The following is a 23,345-nucleotide window of genomic DNA, read 5'->3' as shown; positions in this document are numbered from 1 at the left end:
TAGGAGAAGCATAAATCACCACCATGTGAGACAGGATGCTACTGCCTTATTTTGAAAGCTGTTACTTACTGCCACCAATTCCCACAGGACAGAACCAGCAGATAAGTTACAGAAGCCTTTTGAACTATTTCCACAAATTGCCAGCAGCGGTTTATGAAGACAATGCAGCGCAAAGGAGATGTTTCATTTCCGGGTTGGAGATGGGAACCAACATATGAACAAAGAAAAAAATTGCACTGGCAAGTCTCCCTGCTAAAATGCTTGGGAGCCAGCCTTGGTTCGTTTTGAGCACCGCAAAATGAAAAACAACTCTCACTTTGAAATGAACTCAGTGTAGTGAAAAGCTGTTGACAGCGACAACACTAAGTGGTAGAGGCTTCTCATCCTCACAGGTATTAGTAAACTGGGGCATGATACTACAAAACAGTGCGTGTTCTCACCTTTAGTTCACAGCAGTCACTAAAGTAGGAACCCAGTCAGCAGCCCACTGTGTTTTAAATGACAGCTAGATCTAAGTCAGTTCCACCAGGTGCTTTACTGTTCTAAGTTAAGAGAAAGCAGGGGAGCTGAAGGACAACCCTTTATATTATTCCATTTCCTAACTCCACTAACATCTCCTATCATCTAAGTTGCTCCCCTCAACAAACTAGACTGCCAAGAGGTATCGTTTTTCATTCCAAAGTAAGCATGTTTTCTGCCTATTCCATCCAGACTTCAGAACATTTTAAGCAAGAGTAATTGCATGTAAATAAACTTGGTGATTTTTGAAAGAGTCACCTGCTACAATATCTAGCTGCAGAAGTACTTACGAATTCCCCAGCCTCTTAAATACAATATTCTATATTAGGTTCTATTTATAAAACAAAGGCTTCTAAAAACCAATATTTTAAAAGGAAAACAGATCAAAATGTCAGAATAAAATATCAAGGTTAATTTCTTTAAAGTGTTGAACATAACACACAGCTTCCTCTCACTAAGATGTATCTTTGAGGGTTGGGGGTCTAAGAAAAACAAAGAAATGCAAATAAGCACAGCTGTCGTGTTTTTAAGAAGAATCAGCTGCATCCTAAACAAGTCCAGGAGCTATTTCAGAAATCTAAATAAATTAAAACAAGTCAGCTTCCCATAATTCTGCATAAAGGTCTGGAATGGTGAAGATCAACATCCTCCTTCCCAGCCTTTTTAACATGAAACAACAAGACTTGCAGGCCTCTCTACATAGAAAATACAACCATACCTTCATGGGTAGGTTCAGGGTCGGGTGTAAGAGAAATGTCATCCAGCTCTCGCAAACAGAGCCATTCTCCATCCATGGACACTCGGAATTTGCAAAGATAGATGGTCTCCATGGCAGCCTGTGTGATCTTGTCTGTGGTGGGAGTTGGCATATCGCTTTGAGGCGTCAGAGCAGACATGATGACTCAGCTGGTACAACAATAAAATAAAATTTTAAAAACTAAATAAATGAAAAGCTTTCTGATGAAGAAAAAAATAAAATACCTTGCTAGGTCTGAAAAGATTTGCTGGGGAAAAAATCTGAAAGAGTTTGAGAACAGCAAGGCACAGGGCAAAAGGAGGAAAAGATGCCCCTTCTCCTCTATAGTCTTTTCTCTGTTTTCTTCTGCAACGCTCACTCTTTTCTTCAACTCCTGGAAAATGACCACAGCAAATGTGGCCTCCACATCAGAAAAGAAGCAGCTCTCTTTACTATTTCCTAAAGAGGCTTTTTTTAAAAAACCCAAAATGGTAAAATATACTGAAGAAAAGACATCCAGAATGGCTGAAATCTACTAGGCTCTCTCTCACTCCTTCAGATCAGCCAAGATACAGAGTGATAATAGGATTGGTTGTGCGCAGTAAGCAGGGTGTTGACCAAAATGGCTGACTAATGAACTGAACTGAAAATTCAGACTCATGTGACCAGCTTGCACTGAGCGCAGGGCAGGCAATTCCCAGGATGCTTTATAGATGCTGATGCTGATGATGCAGGAAGAGCAATAAAGCTGATCTTGCTCTCAGCATCCACAGCCTCTTTTCAGACTGTGCTAGTCAATCTGCGATCACAGGCATAACACAATGCATGCTTTTCTCCTCAATCCATCTCATGGCACAGAGAGATATAAAACACGCTCATGACCAATCTAAAGTAAGGACTAGACAGATTTCAACACAAATTATATACACTGTGATTATTTAGCAAAGATGTTAAGTGTTATAACCGTAGTTGTCTCTCCAAGTAACTATCAATTTCAGAAATTAATGCTAATGCCAAAAGAATAGAGATTGCAATACATTATATCTGCTTTGGATTGAACCACGCACCTACTAGCCATAGGCAACAAAGAATTGCAAGCAGGCAAGTGTGTCAGCTGGTGGAAGAGGGACAGAGCATTTCATCTCTCCTCCGGATAAAAATAAATAAACCCAACAGGGAATAGTATTGGGTGGATAATATCGAATGACCAAAACACACTCCATACTGAGAAGAATACAAAGTAACAGATGCACATCCATAGATTAACAGAAAATCAGTATCAATCATGTCTCAGTCCTGGCTTTTGTTTAAATTCTTGTTTAAGAATTTGCTATAAGGAGGATAAGCGTACTGTACAAACTTATCAGATTAAAATACCAGGAAGAACTGTGACCATTTTAAAAACATAGGCAAACTTTCAGTTGGATCTAAATAAAGAGCTGTTCTGGCAGAAATAAATGAAATGCATAAAGGGCATTTATTAAAAATTGTGCAAAAGCTCTGTACACAAGCAACTGATAAGAGAGAGATATGTCTCTAGACAGGAGAAAGGCAAAGACTGATAAACGAAGTGTAAATAAGACAATACCATTCAGGGTTGCAATTAACACTAGCATTACAGTAGAGCTGCTCTGCTCTTTTTGTAGAACATTAGCAGTACAGAACTACTACTAAAAACACATGGATTGAAATTGCTACCTCAAGAGTAGTGTGGACACAAACTGGCAGATAGATCTATCAGTACTCTGTCCCTTGAATCTCTATCAAGCTGCTGACCACGATAAGGCTGAAACACCAAAAAAAATAAAGACTGGAAAGTACATATGCTATGCTAATGACATAGGCTGAATCCTTGCTCATACATATTAGTTTAACAGCAGCTATAGATAATGCCAACAAACTCCTTGGCAAACTAGAAACATGAAAATAGAAGCCAGGAAGTCTGTTCCCTGCATCAGGAGAGAAGCAGCTGAGAACAGGAGAAGTTTCTAGAAATTAAGATGGAGAATCTCTCTAATTTTAGGTGTATTGCATGCAGGAAATCACTGTCAATCCAGAGTTTGATGTACTAGAACTGGCAGGTCACTGCGGTCTGTGGGAGAACATCTCCTGCAAGTTCCAAAGGTATCAGATACCCATTCACAGTAACGTGAAGGAGCGCTTTTAGAGTAGTTGTCCCTGCTCTGTGGAACAGCATACCTGTTGAGATATGACAGGAGTCCACTATCTGCACTTTCTGGAAACAACTGAAGACATTTTTGTTCTGACAAGTTTCCCCAGCTGGACAGAATCATAGAATAGTAGAGTTGGAAGGGGCCTATAAGGCCATCAAGTCCAATCCCCTGTTCAATGCAGGAATCCAAATCAAAGCATTCCCAACAGATGGCTGTCCAGCTGCCTCTTGAATGCCTCCAGTGTTGGAGAGCCCACCACCTCTCTAGGTAATTGGTTCCATTGCCGTATGGCTCTAACAGTTAGGAAGTTTTTCCTGATGTTCAGTCGGATGAATAGGTCTCTGCCTCTGCTGCTATTTTCTGTATTGTTTTAAACTATTTTTTAGCTGTTTTCATTGTATTTTGTACATTGTGTTGAGATGTATGTGGAAGGCGATAGATAAATAAATTTGTCAGCATGGATACATTGCAAGAATATGAACTGATCTGGATGTTCATGACAATCAAGCCTTGAGATAAGCAGGATCTTAAAGGCAAGCATATGTGATCTTGACTCTGCTTCTAGAAGAAGAAGAAATACATTTTCTTTCACCCTGCTGTGAGTAAAGGAGAGCTGGTTGGCACTTTCAGAAGCACCCACAGAAGCACTTGGGGGTTGCCATACTCACACAGCTAGGTAAAACAAAAGCATCATTTGTGATTACTCATGCCTTTATGTGGGGGCACCCACCTAATTACTGACATTTGTACAATCGTAACACCTCGTTCTGGAGCCAAAATAAACATGCAGATCCCAGCAGCCATGTGTACAGCCCCAACACAGAGATGCCAGTTCTAGGCGCAAGCCTAGCAGTGACTCTCAGGCACCTCCAAGGTGTTTGCAAGGAGGCTGCCTAATCACAAAGCAGACCGAAGTGTCTTTATTAATAAAAGGGAGAACTGTCAGCAATGGTGACAATACGCCAGCAGAAGAGCTTTACAATATAGCACACTGCTACAAATTGCTATGGATGCTTGATGAGAAGCATTTTCAACTTTGCTGTGATTTCTAACATGTTATGCCCAAATCAAAACCATTACTTTATTCTACATTGCTATATGTCAACTGCAAGGAAAGTATAAGATGCGACATCAGCCATAGGAATGACTGTACTGCCCCACTATAGCAACTTATGACTCTGTACAAGCGGGGGGGGGGGGAGGAGAGGTGCTAACTTGTAAATATTGGAGCTAATTATCCAACCATACCATGCATTCAGGATCACTGAAATGCTGAAGATCAATACAATGTTCTGCAAGGTTAAGCATGGACAAAGAAGACCGCCTTGTTCTTCCAGGGATTCTAAAACAAACTGACAAACAAATAAATAATCCTGCAGACTGAACGTTTCCTGCACCTGTATTTAAACTTCAGAGTAAACTTGGAACTTATGACAAACTACCAAAATTATTCTACAGCTGACATAAATGCTGAAATGTCATATCAACAGAAAAATATGGTACAGATCCAGAAATGTGCAGGACACAGTGATGCCATGGATCAAGTGCAGAGTTTGAATAAAACAGACCCAGGTTCAAATCACCACTTAATCACAAAGCTGGTTGAATGGCTTTGGACAGTCACTCCCTCTCAGCATCAATCCCCCTCTTCGTTGGAGTCATTATGAAGATAAATATGAATGCCTACATTCTTTTTGCACTCAAGTTATTGTAAGTAGTCATATTGGTTTTGGTACCTTTTGTCATGTGAATACAGTACTGGGAGATCAAAAGTGTATCCCTAAGGAGTTATTGTGGTTTATATTGATTAGGTAGTTTTTTTAGTAATTTGTTTTTAAAGTTTTGATGTGTATAGCTTTCAAAGACATTCAAGGTCAATCTGAATGTTTCAGAAGTCAAAACTCTTTACCCTGACCTTGGAAAATGGAAGAATTATTGATTTAAGTGTCCTCCCTATAATGTGTTATATGGAATTATTGTCTTGGTTGTGAGGGTGTTCTTGTATATTGTTTTAATTATATTGTGTTTTCTGGCATGTAAGAAATCATCATCATCTGAATGAGATTGGAATGCAGTAGTGTTTTTAAAGACTGTATATAATGATGGTTTTATTTTGAACAAAGGTTTATTATTAGCAATGTGATATAATTTTTTGTTTGAATGTGTTTTGAGATATTATAAACATTTTTATTTATACTTTAGAACTGGGAATAAAAAGTTGGTTTTCAGTATACATACTGAGACTTCCACATTTCAGGAGCGTTTCGGAAAATGTAACAAATCCCCTTTCCCAAGCAGAGTTCCCTAGCTCTATAGTAAGCAACAGCTGAGAAGCTCTGTACCTTATGTGCTCAAAATCTCAAGCCAGCATCTCAGAATCAGGCATATGAATATAATTTTTTGTTTTTTAGTTTGCCTTTTGATTTCTGAGCCTTCTGGAAGGCAAAATTGTTGTAATATCTAAAACACTTTCCTTGTAAGCATGTTAGCATAAAGGCTAGGAATTTATTTTCTCATCATGTTACCAACAAATAGTGAGCTTCACAGAGGTGCCTCAATAACCACACTGTGACCACCCATCATGTACTATAAATGACACTACATTAATTTCCTCCAGCGGCTTCCTAGGATGCAAAGTTTTCTCAGGAGTTTTTATATAAACCAGAGAAAGTCACCACAACCTTTACATTAAATTAATGACAACAAAATTATCTGTTTTGTTTGAGATTCAGAGTAGGTAATGTTTTCCTTCTTTGTTCATCCTCATATCCCACTGTGCCCATTCTATGGATGGGGAAATTTAGGTGAGCATGGTTTGCTCAAATTTGCTCAGCGAATCAATGGCCAAACTGGGATTTGAACTAAATCCCAAGATGCTACTACCTGAACTTTGTATCTGCTATTTTTATGATGGCCCTCTACTTTAGACAAAGGACAGAGACTTGGAAGTGTTACACAATGATCTTCCTGTTCACCTCCATCTCTGATCTCCACTACCATGTGATTTCCTGTGCCTCTTTGCTTTCCTCAGGACTACTTCCCCACCCTCCCTAGCACTGCATTTTTTCAATATAAACACAAGCATTTCTGAACGTATTTGCACGCCCACACAGAAAGGAACACTGTGTCCAGAAGGCCATACACACTCCTCACACAACTTAATTTTCTAGGTGAAAGAACCACTAGGTATAAAGCATTAGACTACAACAAGTCTAGAAGAATACGAGATTGTACCACTCTATAAGTGCACCTGACAGTGCATATGCACCTAGGGATGGTTTTCCTTTTAATCTACTTAGCCAGAGAACCAGCAGGAGCTCCGTGCTGCAGAGACAGACAGGAGTGGTGACCTCTCTCTCGGCTCTTGCCAAGTTCATGGGTCTGCTAACTCAGGAATACACATTTTGCAAGTCCCAATGCTCACTCCAATTATGGCATTCATGCCACATGCTCACCACCTATGATATAAAATCTGTAGGTTTATTTACACATAAGATACAAAGTCTTCAACAGCAATAAGACTGTTCTGGTAGCAAAAAAAAAAAATCCTTACGTGTAATAAGCAGACCGATACATTGCAGGCATTAGATGTCTGTGCTGTGGGTTATCATGATGGGCACAACAGCCCAGAGAATGAACTGAAGGAACATGATTCAGTTCTGCTACTAAGCAAAACTGACCTTTTAAGTTGTTAGAATGGAAGACTATATTGGGTACTATATATAAAATGCTTTGAGCGCTTTGGAGAAACAGCAGAGTGTAAGAAAGTGGAAGCGGGATCCAGTATGGGGGAAGGGAACTATATCAAGGAGGGTTGCAAAAGGTCTAACAGTATGTCATTCTTGTATAGAATCATAGAGTTGGAAGGGGCCTTGTAGGCCATCGAGTCCAACCCCCTGCTCACAGCAGGAAATCCACAGCTAGAGCATCTCCCGCAGATAGCTGTCCAGCCTCTGCTTGAAGACATCCAGTGAAGGGGATCCCACCACCTCCCTAGGCAGTCGGTTCCATTGCCGAACCGCCCTTACTGTCAAGAAGTTCCTTCTAATGTCCAATCCGAATCTACGCTCCTGCAACTTAAAACCATTAGACCTAGTCCTACCCTCTGGGGCAGCAGAAAACAAATCTGTACCCTCCTCTATGTGACAGCCCTTCAGGTAATTTGAACTGATCTACATCCATGACTGACATTAAAGCAGTAACAGCAATTGTAGGGGAGACAGTATGGAATACATTTTTATTATATGTTCTGCTCCTTGTCAGACAGGAGTGCTTATATAGAGGGTACACGATGCTGTCAACACAAAGGTAATAAAGTACAGACACCTTTAACATGTTTATCAAGAGCTGTGTTCACTCCTAGATTTTCTAGAGCAAACTCAGCCACCCGTCCATATCATGCAACTACTAGAGCAACCATTGGATTTTGGCATACTTAGTAGCACCCTAACCACCAGGTAATCCTTGCCTTCTCTTTTACATCAGTGCCTTCAGTTGTTCTGGGATGCAGAACACCAAGACTGCAAACTATATACACTTACCTAGGAATAAGTCCCTTTCATTTCAGTGGGACTTACTGTTAGGTAAGTGTGCACAGAAACACTTGGTAAGGGTATTTTATGCAGCACAACATTAACTACCAATTTTCCAACATGGATACTAAGGTCAGAAAACACAAGAAGATAGTTGGGTGATCAAGGATGGATAGGCAGCTATGGAAGAGTGGTTGCAGCTGCTCAAAAACAACCCTCATACTACTCCTAGCAGAAAAGAAAGCTGCTTCAGATCTACCAAGGTCTAGCACTGGTTCCATCTCCCTCTACAGCCTCAGCCAAAACAAAAAAGTTCTCTGTCTGTTTCATCTCCTGTTTAACAGAAATAAGTATCTGACTCACAAAGGTTTGACACATTTGCATGACACTTCACAGCGTCTTCAATAATTTATAAACAATGAGGTGTATACAACACTGGGCAGGTTAAACTAGTACTTTAATACCACAGTCAAATTGTGCTATGAAACTTATCAGGATCCACTAATAATTCCTGTCAGCTTTCAGGCTCAATTCAGAGTACAGGTGCTTACATTTATAGCTCTGCACAGTTTAGGATCCAGGTAATCTTGTTCAATCTGCCCCCAAACTGACAACTACATTTGAGGCTCTTCTCCAGGTGCCCCCACTATTGAAAGCAGGGACGTAACACCAGAGAGAGACTGCCTTTTTGGTGGTGGCATCCCACCTGTGAAACACTCTCCCAACAGAGACTTACTCTGCTGTCATTTCAGCACAGTAACTTTTTATTTTCCCTGGCTTTTAAACACTGCCAATTTTTAAATTACTTTAAGCTGCTCTGAGGTGTATTGTTTTAGTATTGACATGCTTACTGCCCTTGACTCCTGTGGAGGAAGATGCGTGATATAAATTTAATAAAAATAAATTTATTAATTGGAGTTTTCATCCTGTGCTGTGCTGTTTTATTTGTTTTGCAATATTTGTTTGTTTTAAGCCTTATAAGCAATTACAAGGATGCTGATTGGCAATGAGAGTGCAGGTATTATTTGGAAATTTAATGAGTTATGTTTTAAATTGATTAATGTGTGGTTTTAAATTGTATGTTGATATTTTGATGTTGTGAACCGCGCAGAGAGCTCCGGCTATGGGGCGGTATAAAAATTTTTTTTAATAAATAATAATAATAATACATTTTTAGAAACAGAAAAGCAAGCAATCCTCTCACTTCTCTCAGTTCTTCCTCACTCACATTCTAATAGTGTCCCACACTTCAACGCTTTATTTAGTGCTGGAACATCCATGTGGAAGAAACACATCCAACTTCCACATTTGATTCCACAGTACAAACTATTTCCACATTTGAGAAAAAGTTCTACTATACGATAACTACTAAATAGCAGAACAAAAGATTATACCAGGACTGGTTGTAAGCTCCTTGGGGGCAAGCACCTTTTTTGCTTGAGAAACTATAAAGTACATATGCTATATAAATCATTATTACAACAGTAATAATGATCAGATTAATGAACAAAAATCTTGTACATTCAAGGATGCTAGAACATTAACACCAAGCAGTTACTAACATTCAAAACAATTAGCTTGCCTCTTCCATTCCCCACAAAATTTTGTCACTCCATACCTCTATACCTATTAAAGATAAATAACATTACAGAAGATAGAAAGACCCCCTTGTTATCATTTCATGAAGCGTTCTAGAGTTAATTCATCCTGTCCTTAAAATCATCCATTAGATCAAAATAAAATGAAAATGCAGAAGAAAATCTAACAAATTTTTCAATTCCTAAGCAAAATTTGTTCAAGACTCTAATTCTAATTTATCCTCTGAAGTATTCCATGCTTCAAATCATCACATCTCAAACAGTGAAAACAGTCAGCTGTTTGTTGTTCTAAAAAAAAAAAGACAAAGAATGACGTTTCCAACCAAAATATGTTTAAATGCAACACTGAAGTTTTTAAATGATTATTATGTGGAGAAGGAAGGGATTATTTTACCAAAACAGTGATATCCTGTACTTAAAAAGAAGCCAGGACTTCTGACACTGAATGCTGCAATCCTCCTACCCACCTTTACCTGGGAGTAAGGCACGATGAATTCAATAGGACTTCTGAGTTCACATGGTTAGGATTACAGCCTAACACAGCTGAGAAAGAGGATTTTCTGTCTGAACCTCTCAACAGGAAGAAACGGTGAAAGAAAAGAGAGAGGTTGGAAAGAAAGGAATATGAATTAAGGAGGAAAGGAACGACAACTACAGTACAGCTGCAAGCCAATGCATGCTTTCTTGGCAGCGAATCTCACACGGAGTTATTTTTGAGTAAACACCCAAAAGACAAGAGCCACAGAGAGATTTCTTGGCTATAGTTGTATGATCTCATTTCTTTTTAGTTTGCATTGATCTCAATAGCCTCCAGTGCCTTTTTAGGCGATTATTAGGTGTGTTTCACAAAGATTTTACAGAGGTTGGAGTGGGGATGACAGTTCCTTGAATGAATGGGGGCGAGAAATGAAAAAGGGCTGACGGGATTTGACCCCCTAGGAGCTTGGGGGGGGGGGGGAAGAGGAAGGACCCATAAAAAGAAGGAAGGCGAGGAAGGGTCCCTCCCCTGATGGATTTTGTAGTATTATAAAACGGGAGAAAGGAGACCAGACAGATTACAGCCCCCCCCTCTCATACACACACATATCTGTACATACTGGGTGGGGTTCTGAGGAGAGAAATGAGAGCAGCTTCCAGGAAGGAAGGTAGGGAAGAAAGCGGCGCGTTACTCACGGGCGCTGCCGGTTCGGTGTTGCCCCGGTTCCGGCCCGATATAACTGAGCAAGACGGGCAAGGGGACCCCACAAGGGCCCGGCGGGGCGGCTCTCCAGGAGCTCTGGGGCTGCACGCCGGGCGCGGCGGCAGCGCCTCCGCGGCCAGGGTAGAGGAGGAAGAAGGGGGGCGAGTCGGGGGGCGCCTCCTCTCCTTTTTCTTCTTCGTCTTCTTCTTCCTCCTCCTCCTCCCGCTCTGCTCCCCCGCCGGCCTCCTCCTCGCCCTTTTGCCTCTTCCCGGCGTCTGGCGGGCTGCTCCTCCGCTCCATGCTCCGAAGGGTGAGGTGGCACCGGCACTAAGTCCTCCACCGGGCGGCGGCGACTCCCTCTCTGTCTCTCTCCTTTTTCTTCTCCTACAGCCCGCCGCTGGAGAGCGGCAGCGGCGAGAGTAAACGGGCAACTTTTTGCACAAAGCGGGCGGGGAAAGAAAGCAGCAGCAGCGGCGTCGCCGTCACCTCCGCCTCCACCATAGACCAGCCCCTTGAGCCCTGCTTGGGCCCAAGCTGGCCGGAGCTTGAGTTGGACTGTCCCGACCTCGCTCGGAGCTCCGCCCCGCTTGCCTGCGGTCGGTTTCGGAGCCGCTTCTTTTCCCTTCGCGCAGGGAGTCTCCGCTGCTCTCCTTCGAGCGGCAACCGCTCCCGCCACGAGGACGGTCGTTGTGGGGACAATTCTGGCTCCCTTTCTGCATGTGGGAGAGGGGGGGAGATGACCACGTTGTGGTCAATACTTGCATTTTCTCGACTGAGAGAAGTGGCTGCTGTGGGGTTAATTCTTGCCCCTTCCCACCTAGAGGTGGTTGGTGTGGAGAAAATTTTGGCCCCTTTTCTACGTTAGGGGGGGGTAAGAACCACTTTGGGGTCAATTCTTGCACTTTCCAGTGTCAGAAGAAATGGCCACTGTGTGGGACAGTTTTTGCTTCTTTTCTACCTGGAGAGGGATGACGACCACTTTAGTGTCAATTCTTGCCTTTTTTGCCTCAGAAAGATGGCTGCTGTGGGGTTAATTCTTGCCTCTTGTACTCCCACTGTATGTGAGAGTCCACACTGGGGCCAGTTTTTGCCCTTTCTGCATGATAAGTTGCCTCTGTGGGGTTAATTCTTGTCCCTTTCCTGCCGGGGGAATGGACACTGAGGGGTCATTCCCCATCCAGAATTGCCACACAGTTCCTTAAAGTAAACGAACTATCTCCTAATTCTTCTCCCCCCACCCCCCCAAAAAAGTAATTTACACATTACTAGTACCATTTAGGGCTGTGAACTCTTGAGGAAAGTGTGTTATCGGTTTCTACTCACTAAGGCTTAGCAGGTGGGCTTTTTGCATCACAGAGGCAATTAGAAAGGAAATGTGTACAACTGATCATGTACAGAATACTTCACACATTAAGGTCTTAATTTGCATTGTGCATCTACTAAGGGATGGGTCACACATTAACTTTACTTGACTTCTCTTGCCTCTTAGAAAGTACTGCACTGAAGGTGGTAAGGGGAAGGGGCATAGCTAGTAGTAGAACACCTGCTTTGCTTGTAAAAGATCTCGGGTTCAATCCCCGGCTTCTCCAGGAAGAGTTCTGAAAAGTTCTTGTCTGAAAAACTTAAGAGCTGCTGCCAGTCAGTGTAAATAACACAGAGAGCTGAACTAAAACTCTCTGACTTGGCACAAAGTAGCTTATGTTCCTATCATATGAAAACTCTGAAAAAGGTGTCAGATCTGTGCTGGCCTATTCACACAGGGAAAATCATTACTTGATATTGCAGTCATTATCATCTACAAAAGCTCAAAGTAGCGTATATTGGCAGATTCTATTCTCACAATAACCCTTTGAAGGGTGATAGCGACTGCCCCTGGGTCACCCAGTTATTGCCAAATAGAAATGCAAACCTAGGGCTTTCTAGGCCACATTCACACTATTCATTTATTCCACTATAAATTGTCATGGCTTCCCCCAAAGAATCCTAGGAAGGGTAATTTGTGAAGGGTGCTGAGAGTTGTCAGGAGACTCTTATTCTCCTCACAGAGCTACAAATCTCTGATTTAACAGTCAGTCCCTCTTCCCAGAGAACTCTGGGAATTGTAGCTTTGTGAGGGGAATAGGGGTCTCCTTACAATTTTCAGCACCCTTCACAAACAACCATTCCCAAGATTCTTTGGGGGTAGCTATGGCTGTTTAAAATGGAATCATAGTGTAATAAATGTATGGTGTGAATATGGTCCTGGTCCAATACATTACTGCACCACACTGGTGATGTATACGTATGTATATAGCAGCCCTACAGCTACTGTCTGAAATGGATTATGTGCCATATTTCTACATTGTGGATGCCATCAAAACAGACTACAGAAAATATCCATTGAGCTGGCTACCCAGCGCAATTACATGGTATACTTATTCAGGTGACAAAACCTATACCTGTTAAATGTGTAATGTGCCCAGTAGCCCTGAGGGACACTTCGTGGAAATATAAAAAGCTGCCTTGTAGCATGTCAGACCATTGGTCCATGCAGCTCAGTATTGTCTATATAAACTGACTAACAACAGCTCTCCAGGGTTTCAACAAGGAGCCCTTCACAGCTCTACCTACAGATTCCAGGAACTGAACTTGAGACCTTTTACATGCAGAGCATGCATCTACCACCAAGTTACAGCTCTTACCCATTAATTACTTCACATATTACAAAATTACACACACTTCCATGTTGGAATTAGTATGTGTCCCAGTGCAGCATGCATGATCAAACTTGCCTAACTTTTACTGTGAGTATGCACATTGGGGAACTATAATAAAACATGGCTTTTCAGCATAAATGCATACATATGTATTTGATTACCTCACATGATATGGGCCATTCACTAATTTCTACATGGAGGCACTTTCCATGTAGAAATTTTGAAATATTTGAAGCAGCTTCAAGTAACAATCTATAGTTTACACATATTTCAGACTGGGGAAAAGTTTTAATGGTTAGAACCTACCAGCGCCTGTCTTCTTAGAAATTAAGCATGGTGCTTTTTCTCCCTCCTGCACCTATTTCCAAAATAAGAACTCAAGCCACAGCTTGATGTTTAAAAGGCTAACCCTCCTGTTTCATTCTCACCACCCTATTCCCTTTTCCAAAGTGATATCTCAAGCATTACAAAGAATTTACAAACTTTTCAAGCAATCACCAGCATAATTCACTCTTATTTCTGATACCCAGGCATGAATGTCGAACCTTAAGCAGACAAAATACTATCCATGACTGGGACATACCAGCAGGCTTGGGAGAACTCCAAATTTGCAAAAGTACAAAAAATATTTAGTGGAAAAAAGGAGGGTGGGGAGGCTCAAAAAAAGACCGCTGAGGACTAAGTATGATTACTGGCCACTGTGTACTGTTATATTGGGGGGTGGGAGAGAGAGATGGGAAAGTGGAACTTTGTGGAGGATGGCATGGCTGACTTCAACAGCAAAAAGAAGCACTCTACACTGCAACAGTTTGCCACATATCCCACTAGTCAATACTTAAAACCACATCTCAAATTATGGCTTGCTTATAGAGGGGCTGACCTCTTCCCAACTGCACCTAGTCAGCCTTTCTGCAAAGTAATTTCCAGTCACTAATTACCGTACTCTTAAACTCCCCCTTCCTCCAAAAAACTTTGATTACCACATTGCTACTAACCACTAAAAACAAGCCTCATCACATGTGCCTACATGGAGCAGGATTAATATCCCTAAAAATCAACCATATACAATTGATTTTCAAAAGATTTCCAGCCACTGATGAGTTAGACATACCTGCCAACATTTTAAAAATTGAAGTGGTTGATTTTGGCTTCACCACTACTACCCAGCCCAATTTTTACCAATGTATCATATACTAGTCTAGGGTTTCAAATTCTTATATGCATGTATAGCATACATGTAAATTAAAAGGTATAGAAAGCATATAAAGGTTTTAGTTTGTGGGTCCAGCTAGATTAAGCAGATTAAATGAAACTCCTGCACGGAAAGCTATATCTGCCAAAATTCTATCTTCCAGGAACCTCTCTACTATTTATTTATTTTTTATTTATTTTATTCAATTTCTATACCGCCCACAGCCAACGGCTCTCTGGGTGGTGAACAGCATAAATTTAAAATACAATATAATAAAATCACATATCAATACCACACACATAACAAAATTCCAAAGACTAAAAACATATTACATAATTGTTCTAGTATACTAAGATGTAATAAATATACTAAGAATATTAAAATATTAAAATGCCTGGGAAAAGAGGTACGTTTTAACCTGGCGCCGAAAAGAAAGCACAGTTGGCGCCAGGCGCACCTCGTCAGAAAAACTAATCCATACTATGGTATCGGATCTGGTCAGCTTAGGTACATGCTCAAGGTAATGCACATTAAGTACTCCTCAACACGCACAAGAGCTAAGATGAGCCCTGATGGATCAGGCAAAAAAAAATCTCAGAGCAATCCTATGCATATTTACTCAGAATTCCCATTGAGCGCAGTGAAGCTTACTCCAAAGTAAAGTACACCATCTGATCAAAAAGTGGTGGAAAACTAAAGGATTATGAATCCACTATGTTCTTAATACCCTGGCTGGTATTTACATTGAAACAAGGTACCGGGTCATAGATGATGACCACAAGCATGTAGATGAGCACCTGGTTGGCCACTGCGAGAACAGGATGCTGGACTAGATGGGCCACTAGCCTGATCCAGCAGGCTCTTATGTTCTTATGAGCTGATGGGCAACTGAAAAAACAGAGCCAGTTGCCCTGAACTTTGCAGACTATGAAAACATTAATAATTCTGTATTGTCTATGTTAAAATGAATACATACTGCATTTGTTTCCCAAAAAAGCATTTATTGAGCTCACATTCACTGCTGTAAGTCTGTAAAAAACAATTATGCAAAGAGAATCACTTAAGCTTAACACTTTTCTTAACTCCAGCACGAATGCCAGACAGTTCGCCTCCATATCTTTGTTCTTCTCTTCGGACCTCACGAACCTGCCCCTTCCTGCGAATCTTGGCTCGCCTGAATTTCTCACGATGCTTAACTCTTGGGTTACGGTCAATCTTTTTCCTTTTGGGTGTGAGGCCTTTATTCTTGACAATCTGGTATGTTACGCCTCTCTTTTGATCTGGTGCTTCTTCCATCATCAGTTCTTCCACATCTTCTGTTTCTTCCTGTTTTCTCTTTTTCTTAAGCTTTATCTTTTGTTCCATCTCCTTATAATAATTCAGGGCAGCCTGTTCATCTAAATCTGAATCATCTGTAGGTTCTTCAGCAACTTTACCATTAGAAAGCTTGCTAACAGGTTTAGCTTTGATTTTTTTAACAGGCTTTCTGGCAAACACCATGGACTTCTTCCTGCCTTCCATCCCATCAATGTCATTACCATGGAATTCACTGAGGAGGAGATGAATCTCTGGTGCCAGTTTTTGGTCCACAATTCCTAAGTCATTTATTAAGTTTCTGTAACTTACAAGCCTTTCAATGACAGGGTGACCATGGACTGGAATTCTTTTTGCTTTCAGCACCAAGTAAAAACTAATGTTGCAGCAATAGTTCAAATAAAGATGATATTTGGTCTGTAAGTATTGGCTGCCCCTTCCCTCTGGGATGGCCCCATCTTTTACCATTTGCATTAGTGGCTCCAGTTCATCTCTGAGCTCAGTTAACTTGGCTTCAAAGTCTTGAATCAACTCCAACAACTCTGGAGATTCCTTTTTCAACAACTTCAGCTGCTCTTTTTTAGAAAGAGACTGCAAGTCCTTGGCAATTTTCGGTCCTGACTCTTTTTCACTTGGCCGCTCAGTTGTGGCGGTGTAGGCCTGTATCAGTTCCAGGCCATAGTCTTCCTCACCCAGATTCTGTGCCAGCCGTTTCTGAATGGCTTGGGCCTCCTCCTCTTCCTCCAGCTCTTCAGCTTCAGATTCCTCTTGGCTCTGTTTGGCTCCTTTAGAACGAGTGGCAGCCTTGCCATAGTCAGTGCCATAAAAGAGCTGTTTTCGCTGCCCCCAAGCAAACTCATGGGGAAGGCCGGAGTTCCCACTACCACCCCACTGCTCTTCCAGATCACTGTCCATGTCCTGGGGTTGGTTGTTATCTTCATCGTCGTCATCGTCCACTTCCTCGTTTTCCCCACTTTCATCTTCTTCTGTCTCATTCTCCTCAGAGAGCTCCAGTCCAAGCACCTCCTCCACCTCCTCCTGCTCACCCTCCTCGTCGTCTTCGCTGCCCAGCGCTGCCAGCAAAGCCTCCTCCACCCGCCGCTCGTGGAAATCGTCTGCCTCCTCTGTGACGATCGGTGCTCCCGGCTCCGGCTCCTCAATCTTTTCTTCCCGTTGTACCGAGGCCCTCAAACCCGGGGCTATTCTCCGCCGCGCCTTTCCCATGATGCTGGCAGCACGGAGGGACGGATGACCTGCAATCCAGCGTGCAGTATCGCTGTACAACCATCAACGCCCGAGACTTCTTCCGTGTCAAAGGTCAGTGCGCCCTGGAAATCTGGTCCCCGCTTCCGGTCACCTAAAGTTGGTCCGCAGCCTCCCGGTTTTTGTCCTGTTATTTTGGAAATAATTGGACGTGCATTTCAATTATTAGAATTACGTCTTGTGCTTCTTAAGTCCCTGTCGCCGGTAACTTCCAAACAGTACAAACGACCATTCACTATTTCGCCTTCAAGCCGCTTTGCTTCTAGCGGGGTTGCAAGTGTATTCCCAATACTTCCAGTCCGGGAGAATTATGCGCGATGCTTTATACCTTCCGACCCGCTTGCGGACGCGCTGGTTTGGTAACGACCATAGAGAGATGAAGTGACTGAGCGCCGGAGTCGAGCGTGTGGATGCGGCTGGCGGGAGGGGGTGGGACGTTTGGGTGATGGACTGCGCATGCGAGAACCGCAGGGGTTGCGGAGAAGTGTGGTGTTTAATTAAACATTGCATTGGAGGAATACAGTTTCCTTTTAACAGAACGAGGTTAAATTACGACCATTGATACCACTCAATAGCAATGACCGGCTATGTACTCTCCACCCAACTCGAAAGGGACATAATTTTTTTAAATTAAGAACAAAAGAAGTGTCTTGCTGGATCAGACCAGAGGCCCATCTAGTTCAGCATTCTCTTCCCACCATACCCAACCTATGGGAAACCCACAGAGAGCACATGAGTGGACTAGCCCTCCCCGGTACTATTCCCCAGCCAGCTGCCAGTATTCAGATAGATGCTGTCTCAAACTAGCAGTCATTGATAGCATCATCCTTCATGCATTTGTTGAATCCTCCTTTAAAGTCATCTAATTTGGTGGCTAACATTAGAACTTGTGGCAGCAAATTTCATAGCTTAGCTATGTGCTGAGCTTTATTGCCCTCAGATCCTGCTTGTGGGCTTCCCATTGGGGTATCTGGTTGGCCACTGTGAGAACAGGATGCTGGACTAGATTACCCTTTGGCCTGATCCATCAGGGCTCTTTTTTTCTGTCTGTCTGCTTCAGTTCTTCTGAACCCTTTTTGATAATGTCAGTTCAGGTATGAGTATCACTATACCTTTTCTTCAGTGAAGACAGATGCAATGGAATTCTTTTGGCTTCTCTACAGTCTCATGTTCCTTTTGGAAACATTTAACTCCCGTACTTGTTACGTTGTTCTGATCAATCATGCATTCCAGCAATGTGTAGCATTATATTCAATTTTTAAAAGATTAATAATGATAAATAATTTTTAAAGAGAGGTTAGTACTGAAGCAACAACTTTCAGAGTGATAGCTGTGAAAATCTGTTGTGATATTTATTTAAAACATTTTTGCCCTGGCTTTCTGTAAGATGTGGAAGGTGACTAATAGCATCTAAAAACAATAAACCCGACAACACAGCTAATGATATCAAAGAAGAAAACAGCAGGGAAAATCCTGAGCCAAGCAGCTAATTGTTGTTTTATTATGCCATAACAATTTTGCTAGTCTTCAAGGTGCCACACAACTTTTTTTATATATACACACACTACTGTCTTCTTGAACTCAGTAGGCCTTAGATCTGAGTGAACATCAGCTCTGTCAGCAGCTGCCAGTTGATTCTGGGGTGGGTGGGCAGGCAGGCTGGCTGGCTAACCTGGTATCCTCCAGATTTTTGTTGGACTACAATTCCCATTGGCCCCAGCCAGCACGGCCAATGGTCAGGGATAATGGAAGTTTTAGCCCAGCCACATCTGGAGGGCCACTGGTTCCTTACTACTGTCCTCATGTATACTGAACTAATAAGCAGGAGCCACTGGTATGATGTCTGTTTAATTCAAAGAAAACAGCAGATCTCCAAAGCCTAATGGATCTCAAGGGTGCATCTTTTCCTATGAATAAATCAGCAGGTTGGGAGGAAACCTTCACCCATTGAATTCCTCCCCCCCCCAAAAAAAATTTCCCTTTAAGTTATTTGAAATGGTGTCAAATAACTGATGGGAAAGTCTTTAGGGAAACAGTCTTGAAAACTGCAGTGCTCACCATGGCAATTCTTACCATACCCTTTTCTACACTTCAGACATGCCCAGTTTGACAAGTGGCCCCTAGAAGATTGACCATGGATCAATGTGATCCTTGGCCCAAAAGAGGTTGGCCATCCCTGCTTTAGAGGTGAACAGGTTGGGACCTGTGTCAGTTCACAGGGAAGGTGGGAGAACTGGGCCAGAGAAAGTGCAATCTCATCACCACCAGGAGACAGTCTGAAATAATCCTTCAGCAGGGGTTAGGAACATAGGAAGCTGCCTTATGATGAGTCAGATCATCGGCCCATCTATCTCAGTATTGTTTACACTGACTGGCAATGACTCCAGGTTTTTAGGTAGGGTGAGATGCCAGGGATTGGACCTGGGACTTTCCGCATGCAAAGCAGGTGCTCCATCACTGAGCCATCAGAGGATGGACATCTTGCATCATGCAACCTCCAGTATGCAACCTTCCCCTGGTATCTTCAGCAGCAAAGGGGCAGTGTAAGCCAAGGGGCATGTATTTGCTGCCCTTGATCTACATGAATTATGGGGGCAAAGTGGACTTGTTGCTATTCCCTGCTATTTTTCTGCAAATGTTGAGTTAGAAACCCTTTTCTACAATGTCTTCTAGGTCATTAGGATGTCCACAGGCAGACACAGAATCATAGAATCATAGAATAGTAGAGTTGGAAGGGGCCTAGAAGGCCATCGAGTCCAACCCCGTGCGCAATGCAGGAATCCAAATCAAAGTATTCCCAACAGATGGCTGTCCAGCTGCCTCTTGAATGCCTCCAGGGTCGGAGAGCCCACCACCTCTCTAGGTAATTGGTTCCATTGTTGTATGGCTCTAACAGTTAGGAAGTTTTTCCTGATGTCAAGTCGGAATCTGACTTCCTGCAACTTGAGCCCATTATTCCGTGTCCTGCACTATGGGATGATCGAGAAGAGATCCCGGCCGTCCTCTATGTGACAACCTTTCATGTACTTGAAGAGTGCTATCATATCTCCCCTCAGTCTTCTCTTCTCCAGGCTAAACATGCCCAGTTCTTTCAGTCTCTCCTCATAGGGCTTTGTTTCCAGTCCCCTGATCATCTTTGTTGCCCTCCTCTGAACCTGTTCCAGTTTGTCTGCATCCTTCTTGAAGTGCGGAGACCAGAACTGGATGCAGTATTCAAGATGAGGCCTAACCAGTGCTGAATAGAGGGGAACAAGTACTTCACGCGATTTGGAAACTATACTTCTGTTAATGCAGCCTAATATAGCATTTGCCTTTTTTGCAGCCACATCACACTGTTGGCTCATATTCAGCTTGTGATCAACGACAATTCCAAGATCCTTCTCACATGTCGTACTGCTGAGCCAAGTATCTCCCATCTTATAACTGTGCATTTGGTTTCTTTTTCCTAAGTGTAGAACTTTGCATTTATCCCTGATGAATTTCATTCTGTTGTTTTCAGCCCAATGCTCCAGCCTATCAAGGTCCCTTTGAATTTTGTTTCTATCTTCCATGGTATTAGTTATGCCCCCCAACTTTGTATCATCTGCAAATTTGATAAGCATGCTTTGTACCTCCTCATCCAAGTCGTTAATAAAAATGTTAAAGAGCACTGGGCCCAGCACCGAGCCCCGTGGTACCCCACTTGTTACTTCTGCCCAGTTTGAGAAGGAACCATTGATGCCCGTTGTTATGCACTGTATATGCTGTTTGTATTGTTGATTATATAATATTTTATTGTATTAATTGTATATTACTGTATTTTATTGTATTTATTGGAAATTGATGTGTACGTCACCTAGAGTGGCTTTGGCCAGATAGGCGACTAAGAAATTAAATTTACATTTACATTTACATTTTAAGCACTCTTTGAGTACGATTCTGGAGCCAACTGTGGATCCATCTGATAGTTGTTTCATCCAGCCCACATTTTGCTAGCTTGCTAATCAGAATATCATGGGGCACTTTGTCAAAAGCTTTGCTGAAGTCGAGATATATTATGTCCACAGCATTCCCACAGTCTACAAGGGAGGTTACCCGATCAAAAAATGAGATGATATTAGTTTGGCAGGATTTGTTCTTCATAAATCCATGTTGGCTCCTAGTAATCACTGCATTGCTTTCAAGGTGCTTACAGATTGACTGCTTTATAATCTGCTCCAGAATTTTTCCAGGGATTGATGTTACGCTGACTGGCCTGTAGTTCCCCAGTTCCTCCTTCTTGCCCTTTTTGAATATAGGGACAACATTAGCTCTCCTCCAGTCATCTGGCACTTCACCAGTCCTCCATGATTTTGCAAAGATAATAGACAGCAGTTCTGAGAGTTCTTCAGCCAGTTCCTTCAATACTCTAGGATGCAGTTTATCGGGCCCTGGAGATTTGAACTCGTTCAAAGTGATTAGGTATTCCTTGACCATTTGTCTATCAATCTCAAGCTCCAATCCTGCCCCTTCTACTTCATGTTTCCTGGGAGGGTCATTGACCCTTTTTTGGCAGAAAACTGAGCCAAAGTAGGAATTGAGCACTTCTGCCTTTTCTTTGTCATCTGTTATCACTTTGCCATCCTCATTGAGTAGCTGTGCCACCATTTCTTTTCTCTGTCTTTTACTATGGACGTACCTGAAGAAAGCTTTTTTGTTGCTTTTAGCATCTCTCTCTAGCCTCAGCTCATTCTCATCTTTAGCCTTCCTGACACCATCCCTGCAATTCCGTGATACCTGCCTGTACTCTTCCTTTGTGGCCTGGCCTTCTTTCCACTTCCTGTATGTATCCTTTTTTGTTTTCAGGTCATCTCTAAGTTTTTTGTGAAGCCACATTGGCTTCTTCTGTTGTTTCCCCCCTTTTTTCCTTGTTGGAATGGCTTGCCATTGTGCTTTTAGAATTTCCTTTTTTAGAAACTCCCACCCATCTTGGACTCCTTTTCTCATTAGGGTAGCTTGCCATGGAACCGTACTTACAATTGTTCTGAGTTTATTAAAATCAGCTTTCCTGAAGTCCAGGGTGTGCGTATGGCAACTCTCAGCTTTTGCTTCTGTTAAAATCAAGAATTCAAGCATGGTGTGGTCACTTTCCCCCAGAGTTCCTGTAACTGCCACTTCATCCACCAAATCATCTCTATTGGTTAGAATCAAGTCCAGGATAACTGATCCTCTGGTTGCTTCCTCCACTTTCTGTAGGAGGAAGTTATCTCCAACACAAGTGAGAAATTTCTTGGAGGGGCTGTGTTTGGCAGAATTTGTCTCCCAACAGATATCGGGATAATTGAAATCCCCCATTACTACTACATCATGCTTCCTGGAAACATTGGCAATTTGCTTTTCAAAAGTTACATTCTCATCTTCTCCTTGATTGGGTGGTCGGTAGTAGACTCCAAGCACCACATTCCTTTTATTACTTGCCCCATTAATTTTAATCCAGATACTCTCGGTGGAGCTACCAAGCTCATCTTCCTGTATTTCTATGCTGAGATATATATTTTTAACGTATAGCGCAACTCCTCCCTTTTTATTCCTTCTGTTCTTCTTGAACAAGTTGTATCCTTCAATTGCTGTATTCCAGTCATGGGAGTCATCCCACCAAGTTTCAGTTATACCTATCAAGTCGTAATTGCCCTCCTGTATTAAGAGTTCAAATTCGTCCTGCTTGTTTCCCATGCTCTGCGCATTAGTATACAGACATCAAAGACCATGTGATTTATGGCTTGGCTTCCTTACTACTTTTTTCTGAGGACTGTTACTGGGCCCTATTTGAGCCGATCTCTCTGGTCCCGCTACTCATTTTAGCAACAAACATCTCACTTTAGCAACAAAAGGAGTGATGAAAATATGAATTGCGTGGAATGTCAGTGTTGGTTTTTCCTTCCTCCAGTAGTACTACTAGAGATTGTGATCACTCATTGAAACCTCTCAGACCAAGCAGCATGCTTATTTTTGTGACATGTAGTTAACTTTATTGTCAGAAGAGGGTGATATCCACTGACTAGCTTTTTCAAAGGATTAAAACATTTCATAGAGCGCAGGCAACCAACGTGGTGCCTTTGAAATATTGTTAGACTCTGTCTCCCATCACCATGGCCAATGGTCAGGGATGATGGGAGTTTGAGT

The 23,345-nt window shown here is 42.3% G+C and overlaps 2 protein-coding genes across 11 annotated transcripts in view; both read right to left on the bottom strand.

Moving 5' to 3' along the window:
• Nucleotides 1-11,397, bottom strand: part of RUFY3 (RUN and FYVE domain containing 3) — a 72,319-nt gene extending 60,922 nt beyond the window's left edge. For 5 of the 10 annotated variants that reach the window (XM_061583400.1, XM_061583401.1, XM_061583402.1 and 2 more), the window contains exon 1: nt 1,238-1,425. In XM_061583400.1, the coding sequence (XP_061439384.1) occupies nt 1,238-1,415 (178 nt within the window). In that variant the 5' untranslated portion in view covers nt 1,416-1,425. Of the gene's footprint in view, nt 1-1,237; nt 1,426-10,656; nt 10,677-10,732 lie in introns of those variants that run through there. The other 5 variants (XM_061583399.1, XM_061583407.1, XM_061583398.1 and 2 more) reach the window with 5 other exon arrangements.
• A 4,210-nt stretch (nt 11,398-15,607) lies between these two features.
• On the bottom strand, nt 15,608-17,637 carry UTP3 (UTP3 small subunit processome component). Its single transcript, XM_061584833.1, has one exon. It carries the CDS (start codon nt 17,163-17,165, stop codon nt 15,684-15,686), a length of 1,482 nt encoding a protein of 493 aa, XP_061440817.1. The 5' UTR covers nt 17,166-17,637; the 3' UTR covers nt 15,608-15,683.
• Between the last annotated feature and the right edge of the window lie 5,708 nt (nt 17,638-23,345).

This window comes from Rhineura floridana, chromosome 9 (assembly GCF_030035675.1).
Source record: "Rhineura floridana isolate rRhiFlo1 chromosome 9, rRhiFlo1.hap2, whole genome shotgun sequence".
Lineage (NCBI taxonomy): Eukaryota > Metazoa > Chordata > Lepidosauria > Squamata > Rhineuridae > Rhineura > Rhineura floridana.
Note: the sequence above shows the minus strand (reverse complement) of the source record. Positions and strands in the feature narration are given on the sequence as shown.